This window comes from Pogona vitticeps, chromosome 4 (assembly GCF_051106095.1).
Source record: "Pogona vitticeps strain Pit_001003342236 chromosome 4, PviZW2.1, whole genome shotgun sequence".
NCBI classification, from domain to species: domain Eukaryota; kingdom Metazoa; phylum Chordata; class Lepidosauria; order Squamata; family Agamidae; genus Pogona; species Pogona vitticeps.
In genome coordinates, this window is record NC_135786.1 from 35,021,729 (window position 1) to 35,043,891 (window position 22,163).

The window sequence follows — 22,163 nt, forward strand, 5'->3', positions numbered from 1 at the left end:
TCCTTCCTGGATAGCATGAGCCTTCAATGCACTATCCCTACCTTCTCTACTTCTTCTGTTCTCAGATTGCTGTAGTAATGTGCCAGATGCGTGGTTGTTGAGTACAGAGGTCTAAGGCACGGCATTGTGCCTCCTGCCACTTTATTCTACCTATAGCTGTGTCCTATTTTAGTTCTTCAACTAACCTGGCATGCTCTGGTCCATGGGGTCACGAAGACTCGGACACGACTTAATGACTAAACAACAACATGCTCAACATCCAACAAACAAATTTATTTGGGCATAGATATTTTTGGATATGCATTGTTTTGCTCCACTGATACATGTATTTGGTAATGACTTATTCTCTCCATGTCTTGCTTGTAGTAGCCTTCCAAGAAAACTCTTTTAACTGTCTACTGCTGGAAGGAGAATGCTGGATTAAACATATGTTCTAATCAAACCCCTAACTTGGCACTTGCCAATTCCCAGCCCGTTACTTACAGAAAATGGTTGTATTCTGACAAAATGCTAGATGCAGGGGAGGGGTATCAGGAGACAGGTATCTAGTTGTCTGGTGTGCTCCCAGAGGCATCTGGTGGGGCCACTGTGAGATACAGGAAGCTGGAGTAGAGGGGCCCTTGGCCTGATCCAGCATAGCTCTTCTTCTGTTCTTATGCATACCTTAGGCTGTAAGTGACCAGGTTTGGAAAGGCTGATCTAATGATATCCAATAACAAGTCTGTGCTTAATACCACCCTTGCCTATGGTATTTTACAGTGGCCAGTGCCACTTCTGCAGATGCAGCTGACCTTGTCATAGTGTATTTATTGTTTTTAATATAATACTTGTTTGATTCTTTTTTAATATTTGTATACTTACGGCTTTTAAATATTGCAATTTTGATTATATACGCTGTCTTGGGTCCTTTTTAAGCAGAAAAGTGCAGCATAAATATTTTAAATAATCAATAATCAAAGTCACGTGATCCAGTTGTAAAAGTAAAAACCTGGGGTGGGTAACATCTTTACTTGGACTTCTAAAAGTTACAAACAAAACGCGATTTTCAGTCCTCCAAGACTGTTCTTCCGGCTTAAGTACTATAAAAACTGGGGGTCGTAGATATTGTAAAAAGTTTGGACTTCCCGCTTTTGCCTTATCCCTCCTCTCTTTTAAGAACATCCGAGAAGACTCCTGGAGGACTTTAAATAAAAGCTGCCATCTTTGTAACATTTAATGAACGAACACAGGCTGCACCGCCTTATGCACACTTTGGCAATTCTGTAGTAAAGACAACTGGAACGCAAAAGCTTTTGGCGCAGTCGCACTGGAGGCGAGCTCCGCCAGCGCCAATGCTTTAATCTCACGTCACTCCAGCCGTAGGCGTGGACGACAGCGGCGTTCCTGATTGGAGCTCGGACGGCAGGGCTACGCCAGGGGGCGGAACCCGGAAGGAAGAGTGTGACTGTAGGGGGGCTGGCGGCGAATGGCTGCAGGAAGCGGAGAGGCCGATCGGGGCGGTGGGAGAGCTTCGCCGTGTCTGTTTTTTAGATGCTGCGCTCACTCCACCCGCTGGGTTGGTTCTGGCTGGTGGTGCTGCATTTGCCCGGGCATTTCTCGCCTACTGCCGGGAAGGAGGTCGATGTTGCGCACTATCGGTAAGCTAAAACCTGGGTCTAGATGCCGGATACTTCCCCTCACCCTGGAGTCCTTTACCTTTGGCCATCAGCAGGGCCGAATGTCAACAGGCGAAGCTTTCCGTCCCCACGTTTCTCTTGAGTGGAGGGATATGCTAAACCTGTTGAACCTTTTTCCTGTTATCCGTCAGTGGAAGTCGTGGCAACGCTCCTTCCAGGGAGAAACAGCAGGGTGGGGGTCCTTCAGCTTTTTATTTGCAGCCGCGTTGGCCTGACTGCCAACGGAATAATCCGCACTGCCTGCTTAGCCCTGAGAATCAGGTGAGAATCAGAAGTTGATGGACAGCACCTCTCAGAGGCTAGGGGAAAAGCAGGGGGTTCTTAGAGATGATTTCTACAGAAGGTGTAAAGTTATGAGCTGCCTTCTTCTGGCTCAACACCTCAGACGGTTTAGCAAGTTGGAAGGCAGAAGATTGCTGAGGTAGTCCTGCTTGTCTGGGAGGGAAAGGTCCACTCAGATACAGTGTAGCCTTGCCCTGAAGGCCTGCCAAAGAGAAAACAGAACTATCCTGCTGGTGACATTTTATGTGCATCTGAAACGTCTAAGGAGTTCCAACACTTTAAATCGGTTCACATTTAATCATCTGAATTGCAGCTGTAGCAAGTGTTCACTGGTCTTCTTGAAATGAGTGCCATATGGTTGTGAGCATTGTGAGAGCATGCTGGGCAGTCAGGGTATTTATGTGAAAAAAAATCCTTTATCTACAACATTATATGGGAATAAACACCTTAGTATTTACACTGGGCCATAAATAGATATGAAAGTGGTTGGTATGTTCTGGAGAGTGGTGAGGAGTTGCAATATGAGAACTGGTTGAATAACAGCCCTAGATCATTCTCGTAAGACTTTGGAAATGACCTGCAGTTCTTTGCTTTGGAAGGAGGGCTGAGGAATATGTTCTTGGTCTTTGATACCTCCATCCCCCCCATATGTCTCATCTGTATGTGAATAATTTCAGCAAAGTTTGTGTAATCTCTTCTCTCTCTCTCTCTCTCTCTCCCTCTTAGAGATCGAGTGAAGTCTATGTTTTACCATGCTTACAATAACTACCTGGAAAATGCTTTCCCATATGATGAATTGCGTCCTCTGACTTGTGACGGACAGGACACTTGGGGAAGGTACTGGGAAGAAGGATTCTCTATTTGCTTTAAAAATTATTTGCTTTTAAAATGTGTTTAAAAAATTTAAAGTAGTGACTTTCTTACTGAGCATCCCAGTATGCTAGGGAAAGTGGGACTTGAGCAGAGAAAAATGCATCGGTCTCCTTTTCAGGTAGCTGAGAGACTCTCGATCTGCTTATGCCAACCTGGCATCTATGGTTGTAGTCCAGCCCATTTGGAGGGTGCCAACTTGGGCAAGGATATCATACTGTACATGGTTCAGTTGCTGAATTCAAAAGTAGGATAAGAGATTGACAGCATGGCTGAAATCCTATTGCTTAGTGTAGTAAGTTGTACTAGAGTACTGTATTGGTCCATTAAATCAGTGGGGATTTGGTGACACAACTCCTTCATATGTTCCATTCATTCAAATTGAACTACTCTAGATGCGACTTAAGTTGCACCTAGAGTAGGCCTATTTGAATTGATTGAACTTATGGATGAATTGACAAACCAAATCCCATTGATTCAAAAGAACTGCATTGATTTATTTAAAGACATTTTAACTCTGCTTTTCCATAAAGATGATCACAGTGGCTATACCTTTCTGACCAAAATCCTATTAGTTTCTATATAAATGTTGTGTAACTTGCTGTGACTAACTGTAGCTAATTGGTGAAGTGACAGGGTACATCTTCGTCACATGCCTTGTCGTGCGCTCAGTTGAACAACAGAGATGCTCTCTGGCATCTCAATCAGCTACATTATGTTATACTTTAGGAAAGCACCAGTAGGATTCCTGCCACTGTCCTGTAGTGAGCACATTAAAAAAGGGGCCAAAGTGTTCTGCTTATATGTTGCTTAAAGCACTTTCTGGGCAGTTTATAATTTAATTATACAGGGTACACATCTCCCCCACCCTGCTGCAAGCTGGGTATTCAATTTATGGATCTTGGAGGAATGGAAGGTTGAGTCAACCTTGAGCTTTTACCTGAGGCCAGGATGAAAATCGGTCACAAGCAGAGTTTTCACTGCAGAACTGCAGTTTAGCCACTGTAAATGAGACTCCTAATCTTCTGTTTGTAACTTTAGTCCACCAGTAATGCAATGGCATTGCTCCAGTAGCTTGGGGAAAATCATTCCTTTATATGAGAGCATTTCAGAGATTTGGGCTTGTCACTAAGGGAAGGATTTCTATGATATTTTGCATTTTCTCTGCAACTTACATTTGAACCTATAAGCAAGTTCAAACATGTTTATGAATAATCTGGCCTTTCTCACCAGAAAACTCAAAAACATGTTCAAACTTACCTATAAGATCAAACATAGATTACAGGAAGAAAATGAGACGTCATAAAAATCCTTCCCTAGTGATTGCCTATGTAATCATTTGAGCATTGACTGATTGCCTGAAATCATTTTACTACAATTGGAGTGATGTTTTTCCCAAGAATATTAGAGTAGGGGAGCCCATTGGTCATGATGTGCACCTTTCATCATGTGTCTCCTAAAAGCAACAAAAAGCTTTGTAGCACCTTAAACACTAATAGGTTTTATTGGACATAAGCTTTTGTGGACAGTAGCCCATTTCTTCAGATGCTTCTCCAGAAATGGGCTACAGTCTATAAAAACCTAAGCTAAATAAGACTTGTTGGTGCCGCAAGGGTCTTGGTTGGTTTTGCTGCCACAATCTAGCCAGGCTACATTCTTGCAAATGTATATTTTCTAGTTGGTTATACTTTTTCTCCATGCTTTCTTTTTGTCATTTATTATTTTTCAGTTTTTCTCTCACACTGATTGATGCTCTGGATACTCTACTAGTAAGTGCTGCCCATCCCTCAGTAATGTCTTTCGTCCCTAATTTTCTTATGTCTTTCTGTTCTCCATGCTTGTTATTTTGTTGCTTTGCCTGGGAGGTTAGGAAGAATTGGCACTAGTGTAACTCCAGTATTCCGATTTCTTGTGTATATTCTTTAATTTTAAAAATGGAAGGTTTGAGAGCATTTCTATAACTTCTGCTTTATGAAATAAGAGCATGCATCACCAGTCAGGGGAACAGCTTCCAAACCAGATGGGACAGTAGATTACATCACTGTAACATTTTGTATTTTGGAATATCCCATGTCCATCCCTACTGATCTTTCCTTCCCCTCAGAATTGTTGTTTGCTTTGTCCTGAACAATTTAGTTGTCATTTCAATTGCATTTCATTTATTTCTAGATTTTGGGGAATGTCTCTGAGTTCCAGAGAGTTGTCAGTGTGCTGCAGGAGGGTGTGAACTTTGATATCGATGTAAATGCGTCTGTCTTTGAAACAAATATTAGAGGTAAGTCCCACTCTAAAGCAGAAATGGAAAATGTCTGATTTTATTGGGCTGCAGCTTGCATATCAATGTAGCTCATGCTGAGGAAAAAAGATGGAAGTTGAAATCCAGAAACATGTGCAACACATAACACTTGTCTTGAAATAATTTTTGTAATGTAAATTAGATCTGAGATGCAACACAGAGTGGAGATGGCAGTATACTATAAAAGAAAATACAGTGGTGCCTTGACTTATGAACTTAATCTGTCCAGAAGATGTTAGTAAGTCAAAATGTTCGTAAGTCAAATCAGCATTTCCCATAGAAATGCAATGAAACCTGATTAGTCCGTTCCGGCTGTTTTTTGGTCTTATGTTCAGCATACCACAGTACACAAACCCTAGGAGCCACAGAATCCAGCAACTGTTATTCCAGCAAACAGACCTCCTCAGCACAAAAAGAAAGCATAGAGAGAGAGAGAGAGAGAGAGAAGACGGGGGGGGGGGGGGAAGATACTTCAGTCTAAACTCCATTTTAGAGGCCATCAGCCAGCCAGACATTTGCAGACAGTTTTCTGATTTGAAAACCAAAAGATTGAAATGCATTTTAGAGGCTGACAGCCAGACAGATCTTTGCAAACAGTTTTCTGATTTTAAAACCAACATCCAGCACAGAAGCATAACCCCCCCCCCACCTAGCACAACCCCAAGCTGGAAAACCCCTGTACAGTAAATACAGTGTACCCAACCAAAACAGGCAGTCTCTCTGGTTTAAAAAAGAAAGTCAAAAATCCAAAAATAAAAAAGCCAAAAAAATTACAGTCCGTACAGTACAGTACCAGGCAGTACAGTACCAGGAAGTACCAGGCAGTAGGAAGTCTGAAGTATCTCTCTGTATCCACACTCTCTAACCGCTGGGGCAAGCGAAGTAGCAGACAAGCAGCCTCTTCGCTGGCCAATGGTTAACTGAAAGTTCAAATTTCCGCCTTCCCCACGTTTTATTTTTCATTCGTAAGTCAAAACTCCATTTGCAAATCAAAGCAAAATTTTGCGAATGGAGCTGTTCATAACTCGAAATGTTCATAGGTTGGGACGTTCATAAGTCAAGGCACCACTGTAAAGTTAACAGAGCTTGCTTGTCCAGAAGTAGCCCATCTTGTTATCAGATACTGGAGTAAATGCCTTTATGCCCAGTTTGTTAGCTCCTAAGAAACATCTAGCTGGCAATTGTCAGAAACAGGAAACTGGTTTAAATGGATTTCAGTCTGGTCCAGCAGAGTGACTTTTGTGTTTTTAGGACTACCTTGTTTCCCTGAAATTAAGACCTAACCTGAAAATAAGGCCTAATATGATTTTTCAGGATGCTCATAATATAAACCCTACCCCCAAAACTCAGTGAAACCCAGCCCTCCACTATTGTGCAGCAACCAGAAGAAGATGACATGTCTGTATTTGAATAAATGCAGATCATTGTACATGAAAAAAATAAAACTTCCTCTGAAAATAAGCCCTAATGCGTTTTTGGACCAAAAATTAATATAATTCCCTGTCTTATTTTCATGGAAACACGGTATGCTAAATGCTTTAGTTTCAACTTGCAGCTTTTCTGTATTAATAACTAAGTTGTCCATAAGACATCATGAACCAGTATTTTCATCAGTCTCGGCCATCATGGCCAACAGACTACCCAGCCCACTGTGGTCATAATTGTCCAGAGGAGGCTGTTCTAGTGGAATATTCCATTGTTCAGATTATATACTTGTTGCTATGATCAAAGGGTTATAAAAATGACTGTTTTGTCCCTGAAGTGTCTAAGAAGAATGCCGGGATCTTCTGCAGCCACTGACACAAACTTGAGTCTTGCACACTTCCCACTGCCTGTTTGATGCAATTGAGCCTTCTGGTCACAGGAGCCAGATTGGGATCAGCAGTATATCTGTCCTTGGCAGCACTATTTTGCTTCTAAATGATCTTAATCTGCCCATTTGCAGTGGTTGGTGGCCTCCTGTCTGCTCACTTGCTGTCTAAGAAAGCTGGAGTTGAAGTGGAACCAGGATGGCCATGCGCTGGGCCCCTTCTGAGGATGGCAGAGGATGCAGCTCAAAAGCTGTTACCAGGTGAGCATCTTTGGAGAACCTGAGAACTCTTTTTTCCCCCTCTGTCACTCATGCTGGGTTATAGGCTATGTGACTGGTTCGAATATTTTTTTAATGAAGGGGTATCAGTCAGATGCTGCAGAAGAATTTCTGGAGATCACTGGAAGTAGAAGATATGTAGGTGGTGGGCCCATATAAAATAGATGACCTGTTTATCAAGTATTTAGATTGTTTCTGTATGGCATGTGATTTAGTGTGAAATTGGAAGCAAATGGCGGAGCATACTTAGTATGAAGTGCAGAGTGGCACATCTGTTTGTATAACCATTGCTCAAGGCACAGCTCGGAAAATTTATGATTTTGGGTGACTCCTAGAATCATGCAGCCAGTATGACAAACGCTGACCATGGTATCCTGCCAGTTAGAGTCCAAAAATGTAACTTTTTCAAGTGCTTTCAGGAGAATTTCTAACCTGAGCTATATCGTCTGTATTATTCCACTGACTTCCCCTGCTATTTCTGCTCATAGGCTCATGGAGTTTATTTATGTTTTATTTTTATTTATTTATTTATTTATTTATTCATTCATTCATTCATTCATTCATTCATTCATTCATTCATTCATTCTACTGTATTTATACCCCGCCTGTCTAGTCATTGCAACCACTCTAGTTAAACATGAAATGAGAGCGGTCTCTGTGTGGTTTTGAGTTGGTAGATGCACCAAATCTGCTCCAGACTTTTACATCTCAAAATACACTTTGAAATTATTTGAACTACCCAGCCTACATCAGAACAAGACTTCTTATAGCAGTACAGCAGCTCTACTTCTTATTGTGCTGCAGTTTAGGTTGCTTAAAACCTCGGCCACTTCCCAGGATCACAGAATATTATCAGGAAGCTTTTTATTTCTTTGGGTGGTAAACAGCAGTTTGAGGTTGTCGTGTTTCTAAAAGATCCAGTGAAATCAATGGGACTTAAATTAGCCATGTAGTTAAATCATGGAACACACTGAAGCTATGATTGTACTGGAGACCAGTCTCCACTGGTGTAGAAAGGTCGAATTGTCCTGCTTGTGCCATAGGCAGCTGTCTAAGAATACTTAACATTTGCTCAATGAAGTCTTGAAAGGTCTATGAACAAGTCATAAAAATATCAAACTGGTCATTATGCAGTTCATTGCATGATCGGTTCAATTTATTTGAATCCTAGTCTGTATGTTTAGGCACATTTAATACTTACATATGAACCTAGAATGCAACCCTACTAAAAAATTTTTGGATTAATTTGAATTTAAGTGGAGAATTGGCAAGAGAAGAAGCATAAGTTATGGGCTACTACAGAGCATGTAACAGTAGCTTTGGAAAAATAACAATGGCACCCGTTGTTCTAATATTGCAAATTCTGACTCATATTGTTTAAAAATGATTCAGGGTATCTTAAAGAATTAAAACACCCGATAGCTTGCGTATTAAAGCAATGTACGAAAAAAAATATCCATAACATAAAACTGTATGTTTCTTCCCCAAAAGCTGTAAAAAAAATTTGCCAGTCCCATCTACAGCTTCTAAGATCTTCTGTGCCACTGGTTCTTAACCTTGGGTTACTCAGGAGTTTTGGACTGCAACTCCCAGAAGCCTTCACCACCAGCTGTGCTGGCTGGGGTTTCTGGGAGATGCAGTTCAAAAGCATCTGAGTAACAAAGGTTAAGAACCACTGTTCTATGCAACCGTAAAGGCTAGAAACACCTTATTTTATTTTCATTAAAGCTTGGAGTACCAAAGTTTTCACTAATTTGCATATACCAAATTTGTGAAAGAATGGAATACATACTGCCTGAAATAACATCTAATACTGTATATCCTAAGCTATTGACTGAAATCCTGTTGCTGTAACTTATGCTGTGTAAGGCTGATGACATCAGCAGCCCTGGTGATTTAAAGAGTTCCATTCTGCAGCCCCTGATAATGAAAGGGAACACAGGAGTCTCAAGACCTTCAGAGAGGAGTCGAAAATGTTTAATTTCTGAAAAATTGCCACTGCTGCTGATGTCAACAGCTTCATGTAACACAAACAACAGCAACAGGATTTCAGCCAATATTTTTCTCCTTGGTTTAAACCACAACTAGTATGACTCTTCTGATCTATTTAATTATGCCATAAGATAGGAACTTAGTACTGTAACAACTTTTCCAAATCTGAAATCCTATATGTCTTTGGTTTGAAGCTTTTCAGACCCCAACTGGAATGCCATATGGGACAGTGAACTTACTACATGGAGTAAACCCTGGAGAGACACCAGTTACTTGTACTGCTGGTATTGGAACATTTATAGTAGAATTTGCTACATTGAGTCATCTCACAGGTGATCCTGTATTTGAGAATGTTGCCAGAAAAGCTCTTAAGACTCTCTGGAAAAATCGCTCTGATATTGGCTTGGTGAGTAGAAAACTATTTGGTGCCTTCTTTATAGTGCAGTCTTTTGTTGTTGTTGTTGTTAGATCTGTGGGTCACAACAGTTGGTCCTCCAGATGTTTTTGGTCTTGGCCAGCCAGCAGGACTAATGGTCAGGAATCAGTGTTCCCCAACGTTTTTCGGACCGCAGACTGGTTCGGGGGTGCTGGCTCCCTGCGCGGACCGGTTGGGGGGTGGGGGCACCCCCGCACTCACAGGTGGGCATGTCGCACTTGTGCGCATGCGTGACATGTCCCTTGCGCTCATGCGTGAAACACCCACCTCTTGGCCGAGCCCAGCCTTGAGCGGAGGGGAGGTGGCTTCACCATGGCGGCCAGCAGCCAGGAGCAGGCTGGATCCGGAGCGGAGGGCGATGACCTCGCTTCCTCCCAAGAACTGTGCCTCTCCCAGGGGGCCCCTGTCTGTGCTCCTAGGCATAAGAGCCACTCGACCACTCCGACAAAGACGCCTGTAATTCCCCTTACACATGCGCATGCACAAATGGGAGGGGGGAGCCCTATTAGTCCCTGTAGGGATGGAGCAGTGTGACCCCGACCCGGCCTGGCTGCCGTATCCCTTCGTGTAGGAGCGTCTATAGCGGAGTGATGGGAAACCCTTCCCCATTCTCTGCCTTGAATGCAAGGCTCCGCGGGAGCGACAACGGGGTGGGCAAGGGAGGCGAAGCCAGCGTGTGTATGTCAGGAAATGGGGAAGCAGGCAGGGGCTCAGGCACCGACCTCCATGGGCTCGGAGGACTCCTCTTCCTCCTGCTCAAACTCTTCGTCTGGGCTGAAGCTGAGCTTGTCCAGGCCTTCCTCGTCTGGTTCCTGCGGGCCCGCTCATTGTAGTGAGAAGGTGATGGAGGGTGAGGTAGCCCAGGAGCACACCAGCTCCAGCCTCACCTCACCGGGACCACCCCAGGCCGTGCTCTTTGGGGACTACATGGCGAGGAGAGCCAGGAAGGAGCCCGCAGAGTGTCCCCGCACCGCCTCCCCTCCCCAGGGGCTTCCTTCCCACCCAGAAGTGACTCGCCCGGTCCCTCAGGGGAAAAGCCGGTCCCTGAGTACACCGCATTGCCCAGCAACAAGGGAGGGCACGCCGCCGGGCCTGCTGGGAGATGGAGTCTGTGTGCCCCGCCTTCCCTGCAACCAGCGGCAGCTCAGCTCCTCGTGGCTGGGGGCCAGGTAGTGTGGGAGGGAGCAGCGGCTGCCACCAGATAGCCACAAGGAGCTGAGGTGCCGTTGGTTGCAGGGAAGGCGAGGAGTCCAGGCTCGTGACTGCCACCGCCAGATCTCTTTGATCAAGCTGTAAGGGTGCAGAGATTGAGGTAGCAGGCAACGGAGGCCGGCCTGGCTGGTCTGCAGCACCCGCTGGTGCTCCAGGGCCGCCACTTCGGCGGCATACTCAGCCAAGAAGGCACGGAAGCCCTCATCCGGGAAGGCCTGGCTCAGGCACTCTGCCCATCAGCTTGAGGTCCTCCAAGACTGAGCAGGCCGCCATGATGAAGCCGTCTCCCCTCCACTCAAGGCTGGGCTTGCCCAAGAGGTGGGTGTGTCACGCATGAGCATGAGGGGGCATGTCACACTCATACACATGCGCACAAGCTCGAAATACCCACCAGCAAGTGCAACACGCCCCCCCCAGTGGGCGAGCGGGCAGTGATCCCTGTCCGCGGCCCAGTCCAAGGCAGCCCACGTATCGGCACCGGGCCGCGGACCAGGGGTTGGGGACCCCTGTACTGTACTAAATGAACCTAGGGTATTCTTTTCAAATGCACCTGTTGAAATGAATTTTATAAATTTATGTCCTACTGTTCATCTTCTTAGATTTCCTGGATACTGTTTCCTGGAAAAGCCAGAATCCTGCTAGGCATTTAAACTGACCTAAGTGTAATTGTGTAAACTCAGTGATAAATTGGAACTAATTAATGTGTTGTTAGTCATGCTCAACTGTCGCTCAATTGGGTGTGTGACCAGGTATATGAGCAGTAGTTGATGGAACTGCCCACCACAATTTACACAATTATACTTTCATTGGCACAAATCCCCAGCAGGATCCTGGCCAAAATATAGTTAGGGCTGATGACACTCTGTGTGTTATCTCTCAGAAATAAATGGTACACACTGTACTTTTTAATTTTATTTTTGGCAATGTTTTTGTCGTGACTATTCCTTCCTGTTGCTGAAGTTCTGCCTTTGAGTCTCACCACCTTTTGGGAACCTGAGGTTGTGCCTTTTATTCAAGTAGAAGATGTACAGTGGCAGTTATAGAGTGAAAATGTGGTTTTATACTCTCCTAGTAGGGTTAGCTGTTGGTGATCCTCAAATAAGTTCCTTGGGGAAAATTTTAAACAACAAATATTTTTCTTGGGAGGAATTTTGAGCAGCAAAATCTATTCTCCCCTTGTTGATTAAATCAAGTACTCCATCAGAGAAGGAGTCTGGCATGTGATAACACACTTTCTCCACTCCACCCTTCCCAAGAAATCAAGATTGCTTGGTAGTAATTCCTTTTTCTTCCGCATCATCATTCCCCAACCTGAAACCCTCCAGACCTGTTGGACTTCAATTTCCATCACTTCTAATGGCATAGCTACTGGCTGAGGTTGATGGGAGTTGTAGCCAAATACATCTGGATGGCATCAAGTTGGGAAGATGGCTTTACATTTCTTTTTTTAATGGTACTATTTTCTCAGATAATACAAATTATGCTTATGAGTCTGTAATTCTCTTAATGGCTCTATTTTTTTCTGAGCATTTCTTCATATTTTCAGTGAAAAATTGACTAGGAAGGTGCTCCAAAGACTAGGAAGGTGCTAAGTAGCTACCACAGTGGTTTTGGAATGGGGAGATTGCTCGTGGGTGTGGGGGAACTCATGGACTGAAATCCTGTTGCATAGCTTAGTAAGTTGCAAGTAGAGAGGGCTCATTGAATGAATAGAACTTACAGATGAGTTGAGTCACCAAATCCCCTGGTTCAATGGTCTTACTCTAGTTGTGACTTACTAGACTAAGCAGTAGGATTTCAACATGTATATTCCAAGGCTTATAGTATGTTCTTGTGGAAAACATGGCTACAGAATGTGAAGGCAGAAAGTGGTGGCTTACCTCTGCATTCAGAGTCCTGTACCTTTTTGTAATCAGTAATTTCGAATAAAGCCTGAAGGCTTAACAGTGTCATATTAACACTTGCTGTTCTTGTCATGATTAACATTTTGGGTTAAAAAGACGATGTTACTGAGCCATTAATTTTGCACAGTAAACATGACTGGCTCTTGTTGATGAAACCTTTAAATCTTTATCATTCAGACACCAGTGTTGGTGTGTATCATTGGCACTAAACACTCATTTTAAGAAGGAATTTTAAGGAGATGCTGGATTTTGTGGCTGACTTTATGTTACATTTTCTCTTCCCCTCCCTCCCAATCCCTTATATATATTAATAAGCAAGCTAGAATCTAGCTTTGCTGAATGATACAGAAATTCAGGGTTATGCTAATCTCAATTCATGCCGTGAGTAAGCTTTTGTTTTTCCAGGTGGGTAACCATGTTGATGTAGTAACTGCCAAGTGGGTAGCCCAAGATGCTGGGATTGGAGCAGGCGTAGACTCCTATTTTGAATATCTTGTTAAAGGAGCCATCCTGTTGCAGGATGAAGAGCTGATGGCCATGTTTCTAGGTGAGAGGTTCATGTGTTTCACTAGATCTGTACCTAAGAATCTATCTTCAGTGTAATGTCAGTGCAGCATATCTGAATATAAAACACAAAATCCACTCATGGGTCTACAAGAGTGTGTGTGTATTATTTATTTATTTATTGGACTTATATACCGCCCCATAGCGCTACAAGCACTCTCCGGGCGCTTTACAATTTAATTATACAGGCTACACATTGCCCCCCCAGCAAGCTGGGTACTCATTTTACCGACCTCGGAAGGATAGAAGGCTGAGTCAACCTTGAGCTGGCTACCTGGGATTTGAACCCCAGGTCGTGAGCACAGTTTTTTTTTAGCTGCAGTACAGCGTTTTAACCACTGCGCCACGAGGCTCTGTTACAGAGTTAGAGCAATTTGATACCACTCTCGTTGCTTTATCCTGTGGAATCCTGGGAATTGTAGTTTGGCAAGGTACTTTGATCTCTCTGTTACAAAGCAACTGTGCTGTAGTTCAGGGGATACACTAGAGCTCTCTAGCAGAGACACCTTGAATAACATCTGCCTTATACATTTCTGTGTTGCAAGCAGATGTTTTAGTTTTTAAAAAATCTTCATGTTGTCATGCCCTCAACATGTTCAAGTATAGTATGAAATTCTGATGATGTTATTTCCCAAAGTTTAAGCCTTGGGAGAATATAAAACCCTGTTTGCTCAGAAATTTACATTTCCCTTCTGATACGCAACATTGGTTTCAACTTGCTCTTCTCTTTGCAGACTATAACAAAGCTCTTAAGAACTATACAAAATTTGATGATTGGTATCTGTGGGTCCAAATGTACAAAGGGACTGTTTCAATGCCAGTTTTTCAGTCTCTTGAGGCTTACTGGCCTGGCTTGCAGGTAAGGGCTGCTATTGGATAAGTATATAATTTCTTTTTAATTCCATTAACACAGTAAAAAAGATCAGGAAACATACTGTGTGGGCATCATCCAACATAATGAATAGAACACGGATTCCATCTTCATCTTATGTTGGATAACACTGTATTTCAGGAACAAAGAACTCAAATACAAATAGGGGCAGGATTGGCCTCATCCTTAAAGACTAAGGTCAGGTGACTCTGGTGCTCTGCTCTGAAATGCCCATCCTCTGACATCCTCCAGTGCGACCTTTCCTCCAGCATTCATTCCTCCTTCATATAGAGAGAACCATGGCAGATGCTCCCGTTACCTCCAGATCAGAGTTAACAGAAGGATTCCCCTGTTTGCTACTTGCCTTCCCATCTGGAAAGTACATGGAGAAATCCACGTTATCTAGGGGCAGGGAATTCCCTCAGAACTTCTGAAGTCCGGAGGTTGCCACCCCCGACCGTGTATAATTACAAGCTGTATTCCCAGTGTTCAAGCAAATGCCTGCATTGAGGAAATAGGGTGTTGTGATTTCGTGCCAGGAAAAATAGTAGCAACAGCATATCATGGAAGTAGATATTCCCACTAAGGATCTGGCAGAGGTATTCCTGGCTAGAAATAAATTCTTAAAGAGTGCAAGTATTGAAACTGATCCCTAAGTATCTGTGTTTGATTTTATTTTTACTCGTGAAATGGAGTGGCAGCTGCTGAAGCATCCTAGTGCCCTTTAAATCCTCATTCTTCTGAAGTTTCCAGCCCTGTGCCACCATTTAATAGATCATATTATTTGTGGCTTCTTGTTCTACTTTCTCTTTAGGAGAGAGCATTTGACTTTGTCTGGCATGGTTGGTTCTTACTTTTATTGATTGTTTTTTCCTCCAGAGCCTTATTGGAGATATAGATAGTGCAATGCGAACTTTTCTCAATTATTACACTGTTTGGAAGCAGTTTGGTGGACTCCCTGAGTTTTACAATATTCCTCAAGGTTATACTGTGGAAAAACGTGAAGGATACCCACTTAGACCTGGTAAGTATGAACTAAGCATATTTATAGCCTCTTTCCTATTTCCTATGTTGAATGAAAACTAAGGATGGCTTCCTTCTGGATGTTGCTGCACAGTATGTCTTGGTTGTGTCATAAATGGCTCATGACCAGAGCACACATACTCCCACATAAGGGTGAACTGTGTTCTTTGTCCACATATCATCCCTATATAGTACAAGTCAGATGTTCAGATGTATTTCAGCTTTAGGTGGTTCTGGAAATCCTTGCTGTGTAGCAAAAAAAGTGAAGAAATCCTAAATAACTAAACCATTTAACTGATTTTAAAATAAATATTGTTCTTTGACGTTACCTAAAGCAGCAATTTCGTCTCGTTCAGGCTTTGAGGAATTCTAAATGTGATAAATGATGTTAGTGCAGATGAAAGGAAAAACTGGTGCTCAGATTTCCGCTGTATTCACTGTAAATGTGCAAGTGCATTATGTGGATTGAATTCCTGGCTGTGCAATAAAGTAGCAAAGTAAGTGTGCTTTCTTTTTAATTTTGCAGAACTGATAGAGAGTGCCATGTATCTCTATCGAGCTACACGAGATCCCATCCTTTTGGAGCTGGGCAGAGATGTTGTAGAGGCAATTGAAAAAATCAGCAAGGTTGAGTGTGGGTTTGCAACAGTTAAGTGCTTTTCTTGAATTTCTCTTTTTTTATTTTTTTTTCCAATGCAATGTCAAAACGAGCCTTCCTCAGGCTTCTTTTGACATCAGCAAAAGTTAGCTCAGCACCAGGGCTGGCCCAAAGCCTTTTGCTCTCTCAGGCAAAGAACGAGACAGCATCTCATCCTTCATTCCACATCAGAAGCTAATGAGACTGTCAGTGTAATCTTGTTTTATCACATCTGCATGTAGCAAGCTAGTGGAAGGATTAGAATTGGCTCTGTCTTCCAATAGAGGCCATAAGACAATAGGAACAGGCAGATTTGCTACTCTTGTTCCCAGCATCTGCCACCTGAGGTAGCTGCCACCTTTTGCCTCACGATGGAGCCAAACCTATCTGACAGAATGTATCTCTTCACTTACGTTGTCTTTCTCTTATTACACAGAGACAATATTGAGACTGCATGAGATTTTCTAATTCCTACAGCAAAACTGAACCAGAATCAATCTCCCGATTCTTGCCCTAAAGCAGAATTTGGAAAAGTTTTGTGTCTTTAAAAAATATGTAACCAGACAAAACCAAACAATGTTCTTTAGGTTAATAAGGAAATGATGTAAATGCTCCAAAATTCCTGTCAGAATACCTCTAAAAATACCTTAAAATGCCCTTTAAAATAACTTCTGAAAGTAACTAGTTGCCAACAAGCAACTTAAGTATCATTCATTACACCTGAAAGTAACTAGTTGTAACTATTGGATAACTCTATCTCCAAAAATAGCACACTACAGGACATTGCTACTTGTAACCATTTGTTTCCAAAATCCAGTTCAGATATACAGTGTGACAACTGTTTTCCTCCCCTTTTTTTAAAGATCAAAGACCTGAGAGATCACAGACTAGATAATCGCATGGAGTCTTTTTTCCTGGCTGAAACAGTAAAATATCTGTACCTGCTCTTTGATCCTGAAAACTTCATTCATAACAATGGGTCATCCTTTGATGTTGTGCTGACACCCTATGGAGAATGTATTCTTGGTGCTGGTGGATACGTTTTCAACACTGAAGCCCATCCTATTGACCCTGCTGCTTTGCACTGTTGTAGGAAGCAAAAGGAAGAACAGTGGGAAGTAGAAGATCTAATGAAGGAGTTCTACTCTCTGAAAAGGAACAAGAAGTTCACTTTCACAAGAACTTCAGATAACCAATGGGATGGGGACAGGCATAAAGATTCTTCAGATGCTTCCTCTGAAGACTGGAAGGGGCAAAAAGGCTCCAAACAGAAAGGAAAAATTAGAGCCCCATTATTGAGCTGTCCCAGTCAACCCTTCAAATCAAAACTGGCTGTGCTGGGACAAGTCTTCGTTGACAGTACATGATCCCTTTGCTATGAGTTGTTAAAATCAATAAATGTGTATTTTATTTATACCTTTCTGTTCTTTTCTTGGTGATATATGCAAAGTTATGCTAATTCTAAGGTCATGCGTGGGTGACAAGTACATTAAAGCAAGCATAGATGATGGAAGACCCATAGCTGAATGGGTTTACATTAGAGGTGAGCATGAACCACTGGTTCAGCAGTTTGGCCGACAGCTGCACAGCTGATCTGTGATTTGGCGCCCTACGATGGCCACGCACCCAGAGGAGGCAGAGAAGGGAGGGTGGGGTGCTGCTTATGAATGGGTGGCCGCCATAGGGGATCCCTGTAACTATCACTGCAATTATCACTGGTTATTAATTTATGAAGGGCTGGTTAGCATTTGCATCGTGGCAATGTTGAAGCCAGCTAATACAAGTAATTGACCTGTTAAGATGCTAATGTGGTTGTTTCTGCATACCAGAGAGCGACTGTTCTACCTGAAGGAAAAAGTGACCTGCTTGTTAGGAAAATCAGTATGCTATACACAGGACAGTAGTAAAACATAAACATTTGCATAATTGAGCGAATCACATCATGTACAGGAAAACTGAACAGACTCCCATTACTTTCTGAGTGTTACTGTTTCTAATGTAAGCTTTGAGATCATTTATTCTTTTGTGGAGGAACTGGCTTTGACCTCAGGGTTGCCATCTCTGAACAAAATAACCTCAAAAACAAAATTGCAAAGGGAAATATCTGAACAGGAATACATCACCTGCGCTCACCTATGTTTCTTGGTATTTTTGAAGGCTTTCACGGCCTGGATCTGATGGTTCTTGTGGGTTTTTCGAGCTCTTTGGACGTGTACTGAAGGTTGTTATTCCTAACGTTTCGCCAGTGTCTGTGGCCAGCATCTTCAGAGAACAGGAGTCAGAACTCTGTGCTCTGGTGCAGTTCGTTTGGATAGTTGAGTATTTATAGTTGTGGGATCAGCTTTTGTCCTTTTCAGGACACAGCAGACCAGCTAACGACATCCATCAATCACAGTGACAGATAATCTCTCCCTCTTATAACAATACACCCACAAGAACAACAAAAATGCTGATCACCACAATCACCCATCTTCTGAAAAGGACAAAAGCTGACCCCACAGCTATAAATACTCAACTATCCAAATAAACTGCACCAGAGCACAGACAAGAGTTCTGACTCTCTGAAGATGCTGGCCACAGAGACTGGTGAAACATTAGGAAGAAGAACCTTCAGAACATGGCCAAAGAGCCCGAAAACCCCACAACAACTATGTTTCTTGGCTTAGTATATATTAGTGTACGTATAGTAATCTGCTAATCCATTAAGTTCTGTACATATTCGTGTTCTTCTGTTTACAGCACAACAAAGAAGAAATTTGGTAGCAAAAAATCCTGCTACATCTCTTGTCACAAAATCAACAACTGTTGTGGCACTATTTGTTTTATGGCAAATATTTGGGCTATTCTTTCTGCTTGTAATTTTCGCTTTGCTGTTTCCTCTGGTTTTTCTAATTATGTTCCAGCTCCTCCACCACTAATTTACTTATCTGTCCTTGTATGTACAGTAGGAAACCACCTCCACCCAACTGTGTGGGAACGGTATCCATTGAGTCGCTTTATCTGCTGCCTGAAAATTCTAAATAAAACCCCTGTGAAATACACATTTATGCGTATTTCCAGGGTATATTTACCAAAACCAACCACTAGAGGGAGCCAAAGACAATGCAGTAGATCACATGCTTATTCAATGCTTTTTCGGGTTTGTTTGCTTTTTGCATCTGCTGGTGGGGCTTGGAACTGACCCCCTGGAGATACTACAGTCCTACTGTATATGTAATCTGCCAATGATCTTTGAACAGTTCTTAACAACTCCCCAACATTTTTGGTAATTAATTAATTAATTAATTTTGCCATTTGCAGTAAAACGACAATTTTTTCGAAGAAAAATATTGCAGGTGAAAATGCAAGGGTGGGTGTAGCTATCCAAAGTCCAGGGACGAGCACGTGTGACCAACTATGGAGGTTGCCCAGTTGTGATCTACCTGTATAAAACATTTCTAGTGATTAAACCAGCACAGCATGGAGATCAATTATCTTATATTGTCATTCAATTAATCTCGGTTAACTTGGCTTTTCTGGCTAATTTTTTTCTTAAAGTTGCTAAAACAGGAAAATCTTAACTTTCTTTGTCCCTTCTCTCTCTCTCTCTCTGCTTCCTTTCCATTATTTTATTTTATTTTATTTTCATTTCTTTTGTCTGTTCCTCAAAAATAGAATGACAAGACAGGGGCATGTCTTCCTATTTTGTTTCCATTTTCTTTTCCTAGATCTGCAGATGAGAGATCAGTGGAATAGAAACTCCACGCTGGTAGTTCAGGGAGGGTGTTTTCATTCTTGGGAGACAGTTTCTGGAAGAAGCAGAAAGAAGCTGTTATGGTAGAGTATAATTACATAGAAGGGAGTTGTGTTTATTTTTAATTCCCAGCATCGCAGCCTTCCAGGATCTTATTGAAAGACTAACACCAACACAAAAGGATCAGTTAAGGCTACATTAATAGTAGGCTGAACTCTCATGATAGACCTCTAAGTAAAAATATATTCTGGAGCATTCTGGGACTGATTTGTCCAGCAGAATTTGAGGCAGATGGATAAATTCTGTGTCTCTAGAAAGCTGTTTGCAGGAGTCCAGGACCTCCTTCATGTCCCCTCCTTCAAGGCTGCCAGAAAATGTCTGTAAGCTATAGCAGTCACAAGACAGTGGTTGCTGTGCTTATAACCTGCCAGCTTTTTAGACCACTAAGTCATGGAAGTCCAAATGCTGAAGATTCCAGGAATAATTTTTCAATAGAAATCTTAATTGTTCCAGCAATGTTTGTAATTTCAGAGATTTGTAACTTAATAATTGGCATGTTGCCATTCTACTTATAAAACTTTGATATAGATAGCAAATTTTGCAGAATTTATGTTATCATCCTCCTATAGCACTAAAGATTTGAAAACGTTGATTCCTAGAAAAGTCAATTACTGCAGTACAAAAGCATTGGAACTACAAAGTGCCAACTATCATACATATGCACACCATCTCTATATTTACAAGCTGTAACCAAAACATCTTTCAGCTGCCAGAATTGTTTATAATTCATTGACCTTGCTCAACCGGAGCTGGCTAATTGTTTTGGCACATTTAAAAATGTTCTGCATTGACTATAATAAATAATTCCCAAGTTCAATTTTAAACATACTTTTCAGGGCAACTTTTTCTGCATGCCTTTAACTGTATTTCAACATCTTGTGTATACAAACTTTCAAATCTTGGCTGTAGGCTGGCTGGATAACTCAGTGTTTGCAGTACAAGACTGGGAGCTTGATTCCCTGCTATGCCTCTCAGGAGATCAGCCAACCTATGTAGCTGTGAACAAGCTGCACAGTCTTCAAGCTGCCCCCAAAAGGAGGGAAGAGCAAACCACTTCTATGAACGTAGAAACCTCTAAGAAGGGTGACCAGAAATTAGTATCACAGTAAGCTTACAGTTTTGCCTCTAGGCATGTGAGAAGCAGCAGCAGCAACCTTGCCCTCTGGGTAGCTGCTGTACAGATTGGTTGAAGGAAGTGGGCAAGGACATAGTACAAACTGACAGTGGGTTGGTCAATCATCAAAACTTTGTGTCCCAGTGCCACCAGGAGCCGGGAATATATCCTGTGCACACAAACTCAGGGATATATATATTTTTGCCAGGGTTCTTTTTCCTGGTCCAAGCGTGGCTTCCACCATGAACTTTAATGAAGCGTTTGTAGACACCATCCATTTCATCAAATTTGTGAAGTGTTATCCTGCAGTTGGTCAACTTTGCTAACTTAAGGTTAACACACTTAAAGAATCTGATGACCCATGTACTGTAAATCAGTAAAAGTTATGCGTAATAAAACTGTTAACTGTAAGGTACCACACCACAAGACTGCTGTTTTAATTTTTCTGCTATTGCAACCTCCTATTCATATTTATATAAGTCTCGCTGTATTAAAAAGTCTGCTCCTGAGAATGCTTTTACTCTCAGGTAAAAGTACAGTGGGGTCTTGACTTAAGAACAGCTCGAGTTAAGAACATTTTGACTTAAGAACCGCTCTCATAGGAAAATATTGACTTGACTTACATACTTAGATTTGAGTTAAGAACTGAAAAAAACCCACGTGGGAGGCAGGGAAAGTGCAAAATTTGAACTTTCAGTTAACTGTTGGCCAGTGAAAAGGGTGCCTGTCTGCTTCCTCACTCCTCCCAGCGTTTAGAGAGTGGATTGGGAGACAGTCTTCAGACTGCCTGGTACTGCCTGGACTGTATTTTCCCTGCTTTCCCTGAACCTTTCTTGACCTAAGAAAAAAAGAAACAAAATATCCCCCTCTAGTGGTCGAAGGCAGAATAGCAGCTTCCCATTAGTTTCTATGGACGGAAAAGAGCAGATACGGATTAAATGGTTTTCAATGCATTCCTATGGGAAATGCAGATTTGACCTGAGAACTTTTTGACTTGAGAACCGCCTTCCAATACGGATTAAGTTCTCAAGTCAAGACCCCACTGTAAACGGGATTGTAGCCTAAACTGCAGAAGACTCGCTTTTTACTCCGAATTTCAGCACATCAGAGGCAACATGGGAATAACAGAAATAACATGATCTCACTTTATTTATAGAATCATCGTGAGAGTTTTTGAGATGATGGATGTCCACAATGGCTTCTGAAGTGTTCTATACCAGCTAAAAACAATGAATGGCAATATTTCATACCATGCTATCTTTTAATTTCCAATTTGGGGAGGGGCTTGATGAGTTTAAATTGATCATTATGATTACGATTTTCCTGCCAAGAAAGGCACCTAAACGAAACAAAGCTAGGGAATCTGACGAAGCAAAGCACAAAATCCAGCAAGGGCCAGCTTTG

The 22,163-nt window shown here is 42.3% G+C and overlaps 1 protein-coding gene and 1 long non-coding RNA gene across 2 annotated transcripts; one reads left to right on the plus strand and one right to left on the minus strand.

Annotated features, from left to right (window-relative positions):
* Positions 1-1,428: 1,428 nt before the first annotated feature.
* On the plus strand, positions 1,429-17,268 carry EDEM2 (ER degradation enhancing alpha-mannosidase like protein 2). The gene is made up of 11 exons (XM_020782393.3): positions 1,429-1,637; positions 2,685-2,795; positions 4,558-4,597; positions 4,998-5,103; positions 7,070-7,195; positions 9,400-9,611; positions 13,163-13,304; positions 14,056-14,180; positions 15,072-15,216; positions 15,742-15,863; positions 16,716-17,268. The coding sequence occupies exons 1-11, from the start codon at positions 1,531-1,533 to the stop codon at positions 17,217-17,219; spliced, it is 1,740 nt and encodes a 579-aa protein (XP_020638052.3). The 5' UTR covers positions 1,429-1,530; the 3' UTR covers positions 17,220-17,268.
* Positions 17,269-19,545: 2,277 nt separating this feature from the next.
* LOC144589152 (uncharacterized) lies at positions 19,546-22,118 on the minus strand. Its single transcript, XR_013545068.1, has 2 exons — positions 22,010-22,118; positions 19,546-19,640 (listed from the first exon to the last, which is right to left on the minus strand). It is a non-coding gene; the product is annotated as an uncharacterized LOC144589152 (long non-coding RNA).
* Positions 22,119-22,163: the final 45 nt, after the last annotated feature.

Coding starts and splice junctions, on each gene's coding strand:
- EDEM2 (XM_020782393.3), top strand. CDS start 1,531: ATGCTGCGCTCACTCCACCCGCTGGGTTGGTTCTGGCTGGTGGTGCTG. Junction 2,796..4,557: donor GGACAGGACACTTGGGGAAG/GTACTGGGAAGA, acceptor ATTATTTTTCAG/TTTTTCTCTCACACTGATTG. Junction 15,217..15,741: donor AGGATACCCACTTAGACCTG/GTAAGTATGAAC, acceptor TTAATTTTGCAG/AACTGATAGAGAGTGCCATG.